The sequence below is a fragment of the Grampus griseus genome, assembly GCF_964374135.1.
Source record: "Grampus griseus genome assembly, chromosome: 14".
NCBI classification, from domain to species: Eukaryota; Metazoa; Chordata; class Mammalia; order Artiodactyla; family Delphinidae; genus Grampus; species Grampus griseus.
In genome coordinates this window covers 9,071,591-9,087,758 of record NC_139008.1, presented here as the reverse complement: position 1 = coordinate 9,087,758, position 16,168 = coordinate 9,071,591, and the positions used below count along the sequence as shown (strand labels likewise).

Genomic DNA, 16,168 nt, shown 5'->3' with positions numbered 1-16,168 from the left:
GTTTCCACTTAGCATGGGCCAGGGTTTTTTCAATTGGCACTAGGTTGTTGCATGAGCTAATATCAGTCCCTAATCTGTGCTTCAGTTTCCTTATTTGAAAAAGTAGATTATCTCTCAAATCCCTTTTTGTAATAGTCAATTATTTCAAATATTTAATGTTTATTTCATTTTCTTGCATTAAATGGGAAAGACGTATAATTTGGCCAAATCCTGGGTTCTGTTAGACTCTTTTTGCTTTGGATGCATTTGTCCCTGATTATCTGTTTTTCCATTTTAAATGTTCTTTTATGGAAGAATATGGTCTGAAGCCTCATTATATTCTTGCCAAGATATATTGCCTTTTTACTGTTAGGTAAAGGGATTAATGGTGACTTGCACATAAGGTGGCTTCCCCTTGATTTTGTTATACGCACTTCTACCACTTCTAACTAGGTCCCAACTTCATTTAAATATGCTGAAGAATTTGACTTTTTCGTCAGTGTTGTGTGTCCAGCTTCCCAGCAGTACTGCAAAACAGAATATTTACTTGATGCTACCGTGTTGTATGTCAAAACTTTATCTTGCTGCTGTTCCTGTGTTTTTAAAAAGTCTTCGATATGGTGGGGTTTTTTTGTTTTGTTTTTAATGTTCTGGACTGGAATTTTGTGCAGTGGGAGGATACTTAAGATGTTCTTTAAAATCTGAGTGCCTATTGTTTTCGCCCTCGAAATTAGAGGCTAGCTGGAGACGAGGCTGGTCTAGATGGATAACTCAGTGGATGAAACAGGATCTAATGTATAATGCCAGGAGCGTTGGATTGGGGATTGGGAGACCTGGCCCTAAATTGCTGTGAGACCTTGGGCAAACTTTCTTTTCACGAAAAATAATAAATGAACATTACACACATGTGCACAGACATTCATAGCAGTGTTTGTTATTCAGCATAGTCAAAAAGCAGAAACAATCCAAATGTCTGCCAACTAATGAATGGATAAACAAAATGGATGTATTACTCAGCAGTTAAAATGGAGTGAAGTGCTGTTACATGCTGGGATGTGGATGAAGCTAGGAAACATTATGCTCAGTAAAAGAAGCGAGTCACAAAAGGCCACATGTTATATGAAATGTCAGAATAGGTAAATCTATAAAGCAAAAGAAGATTGTGGTTGCCTAGGGCCGGGGAAGTGGTGGGTTAGGGTAGGGAATGGGGAATGACAAGGTTTCTTTTTTGGGTGATGAAAGTGTTCTAAAATTAAGATTATGTTGATAGTTGTACAACTCTGCAAATATATGAAAAGGCATTGACTGTACACTTTACAGGGGGAACTTGTTATCGATAGTATATAAATTATATCTCAGTAAATCTGTTTTTAAAATGAGGCTAAATAAGCTTATTCTCAAGATCTCTTCCAGTTTTCTTATATATATATATATATATATATATATATATATATATATATAAAAATTTATTTTTGTCTGTGTTGGGTCTTTGTTGCTGAGCGCAGACTTTCTCTAGTTGCGGCGAGCGGGACCTACTCTTCATTGTGGTGCGCAGGCTTCTCACTGCAGTGGCTTCTCTTGTTGCGGAGCACGGGCTCTGGGCGCACGGGCTTCAGTAGTTGTGGCTCATGGGCTCTAGAGCGCAGGCTTAGTAGTTGTGGCACACGGGCTTAGTTGCTCTGAGGCGTGTGGGATCTTTCCGGACCAGGGCTTGAACCCATGTCCCCTGCATTGGCAGGCGGATTCTTAACCCCTACGTCACCAGGGAAGCCCCTCTTTCAGATTTTTGTTTGTTTCTTTTAATGAGGGCACATGTGCTGGGTGTTCAGATTTTATAATTTATAGGAAATAAGTAAAAAGCAGTACTGTATACTGATGTTTTGTTTTTTTTTTTTTTGCGGTACGCGGGCCTCTCACTGTTGTGGCCTCTCCCGTTGTGGAGCACAGGCTCCGGACATGCAGGCTCAGCGGCCATGGCTCACGGGCCTAGCTGCTCCGCGGCATGTGGGATCTTCCCAGACCTGGGCACGAACCCGTGTCCTCTGCATCGGCAGGCGGACTCTCAACCACTGCACCACCAGGGAAGCCCAACTGATGATTTTTTTAATGTTTTTGTGCATCTGGCTGTCCACTAGAGGACAGCAAAGCCCATTTTAACCATTCCTTGGCTAATTGAGTGTTCTCAATAACACTCTTTTAGGAACCAAACCTGAAATTCTTAAATATATGTTCCACTGAATGAAGAGATTTGCATTAATTATTACAGTAAGAGAATCTGTGGTACCGTATGTCAGCTCTCCATTACATTAGGGGAGAAGACCTGCAAGGCACCTGTGATTGTAGATCTTACATCCTACTGAGGAACTCTGAAAAGGGAAGGAAGGAAATTGTATTTCAAAGGCAGATGTTGAAATATCTTCACTGCAGGTTGGAGTAAGGAATGAGTCAGTTTCCATTAGAACTTTAGCAGCCTCTTAAATAGATTTTTTCGATGTGTTTGTTACTTATCCTCATTATTCATAAATTTATACACACAAGGCTCTCAGTGGTTCTCTGTTTCTATAGGAAAGAGAATAGACAGCCTTTGGTCCCCTCCCTGAACTCTCACACTACAGGTTCAGAAGTAGCTCAACTGTCTTTGTCTCTTGGCAGCTCTATTTCAAATTGAGCTGTGGCCTTTCAGGGATAACAGGCCTTTCTTAAAGGAGGAAGACTATTACTTAAAATAGGCTTTTTGCCTAGGACAGGGCAGTGAAACCAAGCAGTGCTGTTGTCAGTTAGCTAGAGCTAGCCAGGTTGTATAATAAAAGTAGCCAGCATGGCTAACTTTAGTTCAGTCATGACTGAGTTAAGCAGTATGACCTCCACAAGGTAGATGAGAGTGAGATAACCTAGTCTCTCAGCTTCTGGTATACTGCCGAAGCTTTACCTTGTCCAGCTCTGTTGTATTTTCTGACTGTCTGAGAATGATGTCCCCTATAATGGCATTTGTTTACATGGATGCTCACCCTAATTGTTTAGGCTTTTTTAGTGCTTTGAAAACATCCCCAAAAGTCACCTTTTAATTAATAAAACAGCAATACAAATAAATGAATTATCCTAAAATGGCATTTTTGTTCCTCCTCAGAATATATATAGAGGGAGGGTTGAAAATTCCTAATTACTTTTTTCTCCATCCTCTTTTACTTTGCTAATTCTAAATTAATTTGCATTTTCTGATGATGAGTGGAGACAGTGTGGATTATGCTGAGAGTAACTGCCCAGAATGAAATCAGGCCAACCCCTGGGACTTTACAGATTTCACTTAAGTTAGAAGTTGGTGATAAAGTCAAGAGAATATTTCATATCAGTACTTAATACTTTTAAGAATTATAGAATGCTTTATAGATACTATTTACTATTTCTTGGCCCTATAATCTGGGATTATGGTACATATTAGTGCAGAAACTGATAATCTTACTGACCAAGCTACATGACATTGTTGCATACTAGCATTATTTACACAGTACAAATGTTCCTGCTTTTAAATGATACTGAATCTTTAAGTTGATTTCACTAGAAGTGACATGTTTCTAGTCATTTCCCCCTCCTTGAATTCTTTGTGTGACCTCTGGCAACTTTTTTCCACCCTTCCGAGCCTTGGTTTCTTCTGTAAGATAAATGGGTTAGACCAGAGGAGCTCTAAGGAGGTGAATGTATCAGGATGCTCTCGTATCTTTACCTAGTTGTAGTCCTCTCTCTGTGTATACTGTCAGTATTATGTGAAAAATCCACATTTCATGTCTTTGAAGTCATTGTAGTAATGCTGGCCTGGTTTGGTCTCTGTTTAGGTCGCATCTGCTCTGGAAAAATGGAAGACAGCAATCCGTGAAGCTCAGACTTTTTCCAGAATGCATGTTCTACTTGGGATGCTTGATGCCTGTATCAAATGGGATATGTCAGCAGAAAATGCTAGATGCAAAGTTTGTCGAAAGAAAGGTATATTTAAATCAGAGTTGCTTATCTGAGTGTATTAGGCACTAGGACTTCCATTTGCAAGATCTTTTATCCCTCAAGAATTCTGTGTGCACAACTTTTAAATGTGGTGGTGGTGGGCCAGATTTTACCTTCTCCTGAAAGTCCATAAAATGCTAGTCGTTAAAGTCACACGCTCGCAAATCACAGCAGGCCCTTTGTGCCTCAGTTTTGAGTATAAAATAAGAGCAGTTGATCTCGCCAATTCTTAGATTTTCTATAGGGAACAAATTAGTTTTAACTAAAATTTTAAATCTCTCATTATCTCTTAATTTTAGTCATCCATGAAGTAAGGTGGGTGCTACCAGTAGAGGGCAGTATTTGAACGTTGTGAAGAATAGTTGGGTTTGGACCTTCTGGCATGGAATCCTACAGAGCGAAGCATTTGGACTGTTTAATGCTGAGAACTTTTAGAGCCCCATTATGTGTAAAAGGAACTAGATGGCTAAAAGCCCCCCCAGTGGTTGACTTCTCAGTGGCTAAAGCTGTTTTGTGATTTACTTTACAAGGATGAAAAGACCTATGTAAAATCATTCAGTTGCTCTAAAAACTGATGTAGAATGAAGGTTGGAGAGGAGAAGTTATCATTTAAATTGGTTTGGTGTATTTTCAAATGTAGGGAAACCGAATGATTTAGGAGAACCATATCAGATATGAGTTGGGAAGCATTTGTGTCGTCGGGGAGGAGGAGGAAGGGCAAAAAATGTAATACTTCATGGGAGATTCGTTTCTTAGTGGGACAGGGGCAGCAAAAATCTCCTGCTACTGCTTGATTTTTTGCTATCTCCTAGTAAATGTTAACTGTCGTCTTCCAGCCCGGAGTATTTGGGGATATAAGTTAGAAGACCTGAACCCTAAATTACCTATAGTCTAGTTAATGCTACATTTTTTTTCAGAAGATGACTGCGTTTTTTTAAAATGGGGTAGCAGTGTACTAGAATGTTTGTTCTTCCATTGGGTTAATTGAGGCTGAGCAGCTCTTCCTTACAGCTCACTGACTACTGCCCCACTCCCTACAGTGCTGTACAAGTTTATCTCCTTGCAGGTGAGGATGACAAGCTGATCTTGTGTGACGAGTGTAATAAAGCCTTCCACCTGTTTTGTCTGAGGCCGGCCCTCTATGAAGTACCAGATGGTGAATGGCAGTGCCCAGCCTGCCAGCCTGCCACTGCCAGGCGCAACTCCCGTGGCAGGTGAGAATTTCTTCTTTTAAAAACAAATAAATTAATAAATAGCTGTTATACTTGAGCTTGGGTTATTCAAACTGAATGATGCTGAGGAGCTTTAAGTTCATCTTTTGTGTGCAGAGCCCCATCATTTAAGGTATTACAGTGGGGGCTCAAAGGGCTCTGATTTAATTTTAGCTTAATTGTCGACATTTCTTGTTTTCATTACCAGCTGTGTTTTATGTCTTCTTGGTCATACATTCTTCTCAAATAACATATCCTTTGTTTGCTTCCACTTCGCCCACTTCTTAATTTGTGATGACTTCTGCAGCCAGTCACTGCTAAAAATCCTGAAACTCACTACCTTCCTTACCTGTACCTGCTCTTCCTTCCTTAGCATGATTAGAATTTTGGTGTCAACTTGGTGTCTTCCTCTCCCCCGTCTCCGTATTCATTCAACTTGCCAGATGTTATCAATTCAGTGTCTAGATGTCTTAATGAGTCAGAATCCTGATGTCCATTCCCCATGGTCCCTGCTGTCATTTGGCCCTCTCCATCTCTCATCTGGGCTCCTTCAGTGGCTTCTCAACTCTACCTCATATCTTCCTCCCTCTTATCCATCCAGCTCTTATGGTGATACCAGAATGGTTTACATAAGACAAAGATTTGCTTATGTCACTGTTGTGTTCAAAAACTTCGATCTTCCCCCTGCCTCTAGAGTAAAGTCCAAACTCCCTAGCCTAGCTTTTGAGACTCTCATTATGTAATACTAGCTGATGTTTTTCTAAGCCCTTGTTGCCATGTTTGTGTGCTTGTTACAGGCTGTTCATTGTGCATCCTTGCCTCTTGTGCTTTCCTCCCAGCTGGGAATATTCCCTGTCCCCAGAACTCCCACCTGGCTAAACTGACCATGGCCTACCTAAAATTTCACTGCTTTTTGGAAACATCCTTGCATCCTTAGGATTACTTGTTCCTCCTCTGTGTTCCAGTTCAGCTTTCCATGTCCAAAGTTGTTTTTCGATGCATCTTGCCTTTTTGGTCAGTTTTATCCACGGCTGTCTTCCTATGAGATTGTTTCTGCCCTGAGAGTAGAGGTGGTGCTTTGTTCTTCATCCTCATCCCAGTAAGGCCAAACATAGGGCCTTGTAAAGAGGAGACGCCTAATGTTTGCTAAAGTTAATAACGTTGTTTTCCACGTTGAAATTTGAGGTTGTAGAAGAGCAGCTTGTAGCAGTCTGGCTTGGTGTCTCTTTGAAAGGTCAGAGCTGTTTGATCCTGACCCTGCCTAACAGCATTACTCGGTTATTTCTCACTCCATTCCAGCTACACTTAGAGAGATGAGGCTGCCGCTCTGAAATGGTGAGGCTTTGGACCAGCTGTTCTGAGCTGGGATTACCAGTGCTTTGATGTTATGGTCATCTGCAAGCTGTTTCAGCTCCTGGAAGGGGGCCATCAAGGTGGAGTAACACCTGTCTGGGCTGTTTATCCTTTCAGTCCACCCCAGCACTGGGGACAACTTTTAATACCTGAAATGTTACATTATCTGGCTGTTTTTGTGAGACAGAAGGAACAGAGTTTTGTTTTGTATGTTGAGGGGTGGGGGTTGCATTTTGGTCTTGGTTTTTGCTGCCATTAATATTGTAGCCAGAGGGTTTGGGGCCTGATAGAGGAGACACTCTGTTAAAGCTTAGGTTTTCATTCTGCTTCCTGTGTCCTGGCCTAGATTCAGGTTCCCTCCCCTTAGCATGAAATCTGTCTAGTCTGTGAAGAGGGAAAAGTTGCCACAATTTATGTGGGACTTTACCTTTCTTAGGACCCCTTCGGCCTAGATCCGTGTTCTCTACAAGTGTCTTTCCCCCCACAGGAATTATACGGAAGAGTCTGCCTCTGAGGACAGCGAAGATGATGAGAGCAACGAAGAGGAAGAAGAGGAGGAGGAGGAGGGGGAGGAAGATTATGAGGTGGCTGGTTTGCGACGTAAGTATTCAGTTTCTTTCATAGTTAACCTCACAGTCTTCTAAGCTGACTTGGAAAGACTGGGTTGGCGGTAGATAACCCAACAAGGCCATCATGCCGTCTTCTTTTTTTCACAAGTTGTGGTGGAGGGGCGACTGCTGCCACGTTTTAAATGGGTTTTCAAGATGCCAATTAACTACCTTCCTATAAGGAGGTTGGGTGGCTTGGTCTCAGAACATCAAACTGGCAGATCCACTTGGTCCAAGATTTCATGGAATTCAAGGCCCCAGGTCTTGTTTATGACAGGTCTGCTGGTTCTGAGCCCCTCAGTGTGAGGATGGGGTAACAAGGGTCTAGACCCATTGCTGTCTCTTGCAGTTCTTTTGGCCTCTGGTGCAGTGTTGCTTTTAAAGAAGTTGTTTTTCTGTGGTTGCAGTGGTTCTTCTCTTCCCTGTAGTGTGCAGGGCTGTAGATTTGCTAGTTGGAAAGGGAAGACTTTTTTCCATGGTTTAGGCGTAGTTGTTAGGAAGGTTCAGATCTGTTTCTCTCTAGATGTCAGTAGGGGGAAAAGGCCTCATCACATAAACTCACCTTGTTGACTCAGTCTCTCATGTTCGTTTTTTTTGAGGCTTTGAGAGTCGTGTCATTTTTGTTAAACCTTAAGTCCTGTAGTTGAGCCTTTTAACAGCCTCCCTTTTTGCAAAATATACCCTTCTTTGTAGGTTAATACAGACAGAAGATTTTGATGAGCTTTTCAAGAGAGGTACAGTTCCCAAGATCATAACTCCCTGGACAGTCGTACTTGCTGTAAAAGGAGAGAGAGGACGTTTGGCACTCCTGGTCCTTACTGTACTGGTGCTGTCAAAACCTGAGGACTTTGGGCTTGCACCCCTGCTACCGTCTTCCCCGATCCTGCAGGGTTTTCATTTGGGACACCTACACTTCTCTCATTCCTCTAGGGCTCCTTTTGTTTGTTCCCAAGGCATGATTTTTCAGGTATCTGAGTAAGGAGACAAGTAGTTCATTAACCCTGCATTACAGAGAGACCACGGAGTACTGCCAGAGTCGTGGTTTGGATGCATGGTTGTCTGGGAACAGATTCTAAATATAGCAATGGACTGATTTTGTTTATTTTCCAAGTAATGGTTGCTTTCCACTTTCAAGTTATTCGTCTTTCCAGGGAATTGTTCCCTCTGCAGGTTTCTAGGGCCTTGTCTACCAAAAGGATCCAGGAAGTGTTTGGAACTTCAGAGCTTCTTGTCTACTCTGCCTTGTAGGCCACCAACGATGTGGTTCCCTAGTGCAACTCGAGGCCCTGGGCCGGTGGCTGTTCCCTGCATCCATCATTTCATCCTTGGCATCAGCTCCTTACCCTCTCTTCCTCGCCTAGTCTTACAACTTAGAGAACCTAAAATAGTCAGTGAGGGGTCATCATGGTCTGGAAGTAGAATATAAAACATTGTTTATTGATTCTTTATATCATTGCCTCCGTATACCCCTATCTCTCTCCAAATTGCCCCTCCCCATTTTCCAGGGGAAAATTTGCTTAGTGGAGCAGCCTTGAGCTAATCCTGATGGAGCGTTGTTTCCTGAAGATGTATTGAGAAATGTTGGTTTGTCTGACATTGAGCGCCTGTTGTAAACCTGAGAAACAGGCAGCCTCGGGTGCGTTTGTAGTTTTTATTCTCTCTTGTGGGATCCCGAGCAGGGCTCTTGTGGAAGTGGCCGGGCCTACTGTCTATGGTTTTTAGAAATCGCAGAAAGCAGGACTGGGCTAGGCTTAAACTGGATTCAATGAGGCAGACTTCACATAAGTACTTCACATAAGTATCAGCTTTTCTCTGAAAAGATTGTGGTGGTGAGTATAGGATAACTCTGGGAATTATGAAACAGGATCTGTTCCACACTCAGATTCCATCTTACATGTAAATACATGCGTTCTCAGGCTGAGCTTGGGCTGAAGGAATTCCCAGGCAGACCCATAAGCAAGTGGCTTTTTCTCCTAAGTGAGTCAGTTTACAATTGATTCCTTCCAGGCCCTCATTCCTGAGAGTAACTGAACAGGGTGGGGACAGAGAGTGGACGTACTAAAGGAACTGGCCTTCTGAAGAGACTCTTAAAAGGTCTTTGGCAGTTGCTGAAAAGTACCCATTCTTCCATCTGCTACTGCTGCCCTTAAAGTGTCCTGTGAGGTCGGCAGGAGACGGATAGCAAGAGCACCTCCTAACCAAAGGAAGCCATTGCTTTGCTTGTCCAGAGTATCACCCCTTCCATGGGCATGCTCCCTTCATCCTCAGGTCTGCTCTGAATGCATATTTTTTATTTCAGTGAGACCTCGAAAGACTGTCCGGGGCAAGCAGGGTGTCATCGCCCCTGCAGCAAGGCCAGGCCGACGACCAGGTAAGAAGCCGCATCCTACCAGGAGGTCTCGGCCGAAGGCGCCACCTGTAGACGAGGCTGAGGTTGATGAGCTGGTAAGAATTATTTATCATCTGCCCTCCAGCATTTCTGTTTCGTATCCCCCACTCCAGCATTAGGAATTCAGCAGGCAACAGGTGGGAGCCTCCCCTCTGCTCCCTCCTCCCTAACTTTGGAGACTGATGAGGCAGATGGATGGGCCTGTAGGCAAACGAGGCAGCAGGCCCTCCGGGAACAGCTATGTCCGGCATTCCCCTGCTGCAGCCTGCAAACATCTCCTCTAGTTAACAGGCAGCCTGCGACTTGTTAAGGATTTTAAAATAGTATCCATGTGTCTCCCATGGCTCAGAGGGGCTGGGTCTCCGTTGTGGGAATGTCAGCAATGTTGGAGCCTCACTTACTCTTGGGTCTTTTGCCGACAATTGTCATGGGAGGGACATTACCCTCCCCTCTGCTCCTCAACCAATGTAATTTTAGTGGTTTTACTTTAGGTTTCACTTGAAGTTTAAAGGACAGAAAGAGGCTCTTGAAAATTTGCTTCTTTTGACAGATTAAATTGGAGTTGGAGGTGGGCTGGAGGCATAAAGCAAGCCGTTAGGGTGCTCAAAGGGCATTGCAGGCACCTCCTGTGTGCCTGGCCCTAACCCCTTCAACTCTGTGCCTCTACTTCTGTGAGTCACGGCCTGTTCCTGCCACCTGGAAGGGAGGCACGCCCCTTTCTCTTTAGCCACTTAGCTGCTGCAGGCCTGCAGGGGAGAGCCCAGGAAAGGAATTGTACCTTTTGCTTTTCCTCCCTCTGACACCCCACCCCCACAAAATTGGCTGCGGGTGGTCCCCATAACCCACCTGGCTTTCTGCAGTTGCTTGTTTAAACTCATCCGCAGTGTGACCGTAATCCCAGGTCCATCTGCTCTCAGAGGGCTAGCGTCCTGGTGACAGTGGCCCTCTCTAGCTGGCCCCTGGCAGGACTGCTGTAATACAGCAACTGCTGCATGTCCTCCACTGCTTTGCTCACCGTCCACCAGGGAGGAGGCAGGTGGGCTAGTGCCCCCTGCTGAGAGCGCTCCCTGCGTGCAAGTCAGATGATTTTTTTTTTTTTCCTTCTTTGCGGTACGCGGGCCTCTCACTGTTGTGGCCTCTCCCGTTGCAGAGCACAGGCTCTGGACGCGCAGGCTCAGCGGCCATGGCTCACGGGCCTAGCCGCTCCGCGGAATGTGGGATCTTCCCGGACCAGGGCACGGACCCGCGTCCCCTGCATCGGCAGGTGGACTCTCAACCACTGTGCCACCAGGGAAGCCCAATTCAGATGATTTTGGCCGTCTCTGCTCCGAGAAGATGATTGACCTTTTTCTTTTCTGTGTTAAGCAGATATATGCGTTTCCTGCCCTGTCCACTCTTCTTTTCTCAGACCTGTAATAACATGTCGTCTTTCTTTGGCGCCAGGTACTTCAGACCAAGCGGAGCTCCCGGAGGCAAAGCCTGGAATTGCAGAAGTGTGAAGAGATCCTCCACAAGATCGTGAAGTACCGCTTCAGTTGGCCCTTCAGGTGAGCTCCGTGGCCTCAGGCGCAGGGGAGTAGGGCCAACCTTGCAGCTGAACCCCGAGGACACATCTCAGTGGCAGGGAAATGAGCTTCCAGACTAGCAGAGCCCGCTCTGAGTGCAAGCGAACACAGTTGCTCTGTCTGCCAGTGGGCTGGTCTCAGCAGGGTGGGCGTTCTGGGGCTGGTGGTTTGATAACAAGGTTTCTGTCCATTGGATTCAGGGCTGCGCTTATCTCACCATTTGGTTCTTCTCCACAGAGAGCCCGTGACCAGAGATGAGGCTGAGGACTACTATGACGTGATCACCCACCCTATGGACTTCCAGACAATGCAGAACAAATGTTCCTGTGGGAGCTACCGCTCTGTGCAGGAGTTTCTTACTGACATGAAGCAAGTGTTTACCAACGCTGAGCTTTACAACTGCCGAGGCAGCCATGTCCTAAACTGCATGGTGAAGACAGAACAGTGTCTGATGGCTCTGTTGCATAAACATCTTCCTGGCCACCCATATGTCCGTAGGAAACGTAAGAAGTTTCACGACCGGCTTGCTGAAGATGAAGGGGACAGTGAGCCAGAGCCCGTTGGACAGTCCAGGGGACGAAGACAGAAGAAGTAGAGAGGCAGGGGCCCTGGTAAGGGAGCTGAGGTTGGGGGAATCGAGGGAGAGAGCGAGGGAGGGGGGAGGGAGGCGAAAGAGGACGCTGGAGAAGAACGTGGAAGGGAGGAGGTCACGGGGAGCCCAGGAATGCCTGTCATCCGAGCTTGTGCCGTGTCTCCAAAACTCTCCATGGGCCTTAACCAAGCAGAGCACTTTGGAGAGCCTAATACTGGGTTGGTGGTCTTTGCCCAGAAATACTGTGGGGGATAGATGGCCTTAACCCCCCTTTCCGAGAGTTTCCAGGAAGAGTCCCAGGGTATGGCTTTTCTTGTGAACCCAATTCCTTTTCTTTCTTCTTTCCTAAGGTCCCTCCCACTTTGGCCACCACAACAGTGCCAAGCCCTCTGGTCTCCAGGGGAGGGATTACTGTATTACGTAGAAGGATGAAGGGTAATCAGGCCAACTGGGTTTTTTAATCTATATTTATACACAGTCTTGTTTCTTTAAGCCTGTGCTCTGTCTCTCCCTCCCTCCCTCTCAGGTGATGGTATCAGTGAGTGCCATACAGAATTCTGTGTTCACCAGCATCATGAAACAGTTGTGGTCTGTTGAGTTGATCTTGGCAGAGTAAAGGGATATGTCCTGTAGCCATTCCTGAGTACCCCTCCCCTTCCTTGTGACAGCTCTCTCCCCACTCCCGCCCCACCTTGCCCCCTGGAAAAAAAACCCTAAGGCACTTCACTCAGAGACTGGAGCCCTGCTTGTAACCATGCATATAACCTTTACTTTGATGGGTCTGGCCAGAGGGGTGTTGGAGCCCAGCCCACCCACATACCAGACAAGCTCTTAGGGGAGCAGAAGAAAAGCAGGAAGAATTTAAATGTTTAATTTTTTTTAAATTGACTTTTCTAGTTATTAAAAGTTGCTTGTTTCAGCAGTGATATTGTATAAAGAACATCTTGTAAAAATATTTCTGTCATCTTGCTTTGGCACATGTACAGTACAGTTTATATGATAACGTGTTTGCTTTACTTTGCCCAGTCTCCTCCCTTGGCCCATCGTCTCTCCTTTAGAGAAGTTGGGTTGGGGTTCATCAGGGCCAGCAGTGGGGACCTGGTCATGGACGATCCCTCTGCCTGCCCTGGTGGCTGTTTCCGCCGCCTCTGTGTGCAGTGCCCCTGCTGTGCTGTTCTGGCCTCAGACTCAGGCTCCCCGGGAACCTGAATCTCTCAGTGCTCAGTGCCGGGGTGGGGGACGGAGGGCAGGAGGAGGGGCTCCACGGCCCCTTCCCACAGTGAGTCTAGCACTAGTAGTTATGTTTAGGCAGAACTTTGTAGTCTTCTTTCCCTTTTATGGCAGATTTTGATAAAAACACAAAACAGGGTTTAATTTCCTTTTCTGTCAGCTTTGAATTTGGAAAAATGGGAGCACCTAAGCTCTTCTGTACCTATTTAAAGTAAGGGAAAAGAAGTCCACCAAGGGGATTGAAGCTCACAGAACCTGAGAATTAAAACCTCTTAAAGTGAAACTTCAAGGTGTGATCTTGTCCCCTGGCCTCCTTGCCTCCTTGGGGTTTGCTCCAGGGGCTGCTGGATAGGTTTACCATCCTGGCTCCCCCAGGCTTGGAGTTAGCACTGACGTTACAATTTCACAATCCCAGCCGTGGACACCTGCCCTGCCTCTTACCCTAGAGCCAGTCTGTTCTTGTTAACAGTGAGAATTCCGTGTTCCCACTTCAGTGACACCTGAGTTTTGTTGTTTTTCAAGTTGTCCTTAAGGAGGAAGGGCCCCATTAAAGGGTAAACTTGTAATAAATTGGAATTTCAAATAAACATTATGTACTTGTGTTTATAAAGAAGAAACAATTCTGGTGAATTTTTCTTTGTGCTCTTGGAGGGTGGTGCAGTCCCGAGCGAGCGCTGTCTTCCCATGGACTCTTGGAGCCTGTTCTTCTGGAGAGGACCTCCTCTGACTTAGTCTTTTTAACCACAGGTCAGATCCATCTACTGCATTTCTTTGCTTCCAGGAGAGAGTTCTGGTGCCCTGGGTAATCGAAGCTGTGACCTTCAAGCCTCTCCTGGCCTTGTCTTTGTCTCAACACCCACCCCCCTCCCCCCCATTCCATTTGAAACTTCTAAGAACTAGGAGAAAGTATTTTTTAAGGCTTCGCTATGGGAACTTGTGTAGTCCTTCAGGACTTAATTTTGGGGGAAACTCGACATTTTAAAACACTTTTCAAGGAAAATATAAAACATACACAGAAAGTGTGGAAATAGAACAAACTCCCACCTACTCAGCTTCAACAGTTCTACTACATAGCCAATCTTGTTTTATTCGTGCCTTCATTTATATTTTATGCTGGGAGTTTTTGTAAAGGCAGAGTGGCTAATTTGAGTAGATCACTGCTGGCTGGCAACCTGCCGGTGGAGTTCCAGGATCTTATAGGGCCACTGCATGATCCCATTCACTGAGAAGCGAAACTGCCAGTTCCTGACCAGCTGCGCCAGGGATGGCATAAGGTAACATAGGAAGAAATCTGAGGAGAAACCTAAGTCCTGGGTGCGGGTTCTGCCATTGACTCCCTTTGTGGCCTTGGTGAGCGTGGGCTTTGAGCCAGGCCCGCGCCAAGCACTCGGGGATTTTCAGTCCCGCAGGGGAGGAAGTGGTTTGCCCCAAGGTCGTATTGAATTTGACCAGCCCTCAAGCTCTGGAGGAGGGAGCTGTGTAACCTCCAGACATTTTCCACACAGGCACGGTTGGACTTGGGACTCCCAGCCCACCCACACCTGTGAAGTCCTATTCCTGGGGTGGGTTTCTTAGGCTACACCAGGCCAGCGCCTGTGGGGCCTTGTCACCTCATCTAGGCTCTGTATCCTGGTCCTATTCAGCCATCCCAGCCCATTCCTCCCTATCACGAGAAACCTAACTTGGGCTGACTACTGCAAATGGAGACGAGAAAACTTTTTTCCTGAGGAGGGGTCTGGAATACTAATGCTGGCAATCAACAGAGACCAACCCCTCTTCCTGCCTACTCTTGTTTCTCCTCAAACCCTGTCTCTGGGGAGGGAGCACAGTCAAGGGTGGCAGTCAGCTGGTGACTGATTCCAAAGCAGCTACTCAGGGGCAGTGCCGCTTCCACTAGGGAACCAGGTCTCCCACTTGCCCGAGAGCCAGGGTCCCCTCCGCAGGGTACTGAGCGAGACACTTAGACCAGGTAAGGGGAGAAGGCTGCTGTTCTGTTACCCCCCGCCCAGGACCCCCAGGCCTTTTCACACGGGCTGTCCTGGAGCTTCCTCCTTCAGGGTGGGACTGAGCAGAGAGTGAGGGCAGCTACTGACCCCCCCCCCGGAGGGGGGGCAGCCTCTCCTCAATCTGACCTCAGTCAAGATCACCCCTGCTGACTCCAATGAACTTTGAATTGTTTCCCTGGAACTGATAGTGACTGAGGTCAGGGCTCAGAAGTTCCTTTAAGAACAAGCACAGGCTCGGCCCTCAGACAGGCTCGGCTGGCGTGGACACATGCACAGACGTGCTGCTGTAAGGGGCCCTGTGCTGGGCTACTAGGCCCCTGAGGGAAGGGGCGGGGGCCGGGGGCGCACAGGCCAGCAGGTGTTGGCTTCTGAGGTGTTTCCATTGGGTTCTGGAATCTCCTTTTTGGGGGTGGGGGGAGGTCCCACTGTGGGACCGGTTTCTCTGGACAAAACCGCCCTAGGTTTTTTTTTTTTTTTTTTTTTTTCTGCAGTACGTGGGCCTCTCACTGTTGTGGCCTCTCCCGATGGCGGAGTGCAGGCTCAGCGGCCATGGCTCACAGGCCCAGCCGCTCCGCGGCATGTGGGATCCTCCCAGACTGGGGCACAAACCCGTGTCCCCTGCATCAGCAGGTGGACTCTCAACCACTGCGCTGCCAGGGAAGCCCTGCCCTAGGTTTTATAACACCCACCCTGTCCATCTCACCCCATGCCCCAATGGACTCCATGGTGTGAAATCACAAGCTCTGGAGGCCACAGTCTCCCTGGTTGTGTGAACTTGAGCCAATCGATCCCTTCAAGCACTTCCCTTGTCTGCACAACGGGGAGAGGAGGATCAGATGGAGGACTTCTGTAAAAGGTCTTTAATCATGTTTCCTTCTTCCTTTTCCTCTAGGGTCTGGGACTCTTCCATAATGTTGTCCAGCGCTGAGAAGCCTTAGCTGGCAAGGCCTGCCCGCCCTCCCTCCCTCCCAGGTCCTGGCCTATGTGAACCATCTCAGCCTCAAAGCAGAGCCCCCTTGGGGCCTGTCCTGATTGCACGCCCCCCACCCCCCACCACCCCCGCCATCCCAGTTGTCCTGGAAGCCAGTCTTGTTTCCGCTGAGGGACACAGCCAGGTGCCCAATGACTGGCAGGACCTGGGTGAACTGGTGCTGCCCCTGATGCTTACCCTCCCCGCCACCCTTGGCCCCTGCACATCACTTGCCTTTCTCCTCCCCTGTTTCCAGAATCCTCTCCTTTGCC

General features: G+C 46.9%; 1 protein-coding gene across 1 annotated transcript in view; it reads left to right on the top strand.

The window, feature by feature from the left end:
• BAZ1B (bromodomain adjacent to zinc finger domain 1B) overlaps positions 1 to 13,534 on the top strand; it is a 66,109-nt gene extending 52,575 nt beyond the window's left edge. Inside the window, exons 14-19 of the mRNA XM_082669741.1 lie at positions 3,810 to 3,957; positions 5,039 to 5,186; positions 7,024 to 7,136; positions 9,444 to 9,589; positions 10,977 to 11,080; positions 11,336 to 13,534. Of these exons, the coding sequence (XP_082525867.1) occupies positions 3,810 to 3,957; positions 5,039 to 5,186; positions 7,024 to 7,136; positions 9,444 to 9,589; positions 10,977 to 11,080; positions 11,336 to 11,693 (1,017 nt within the window). The 3' untranslated portion in view covers positions 11,694 to 13,534. The remainder of the gene's footprint in view (positions 1 to 3,809; positions 3,958 to 5,038; positions 5,187 to 7,023; positions 7,137 to 9,443; positions 9,590 to 10,976; positions 11,081 to 11,335) is intronic.
• The last annotated feature ends 2,634 nt before the right edge of the window (positions 13,535 to 16,168 follow it).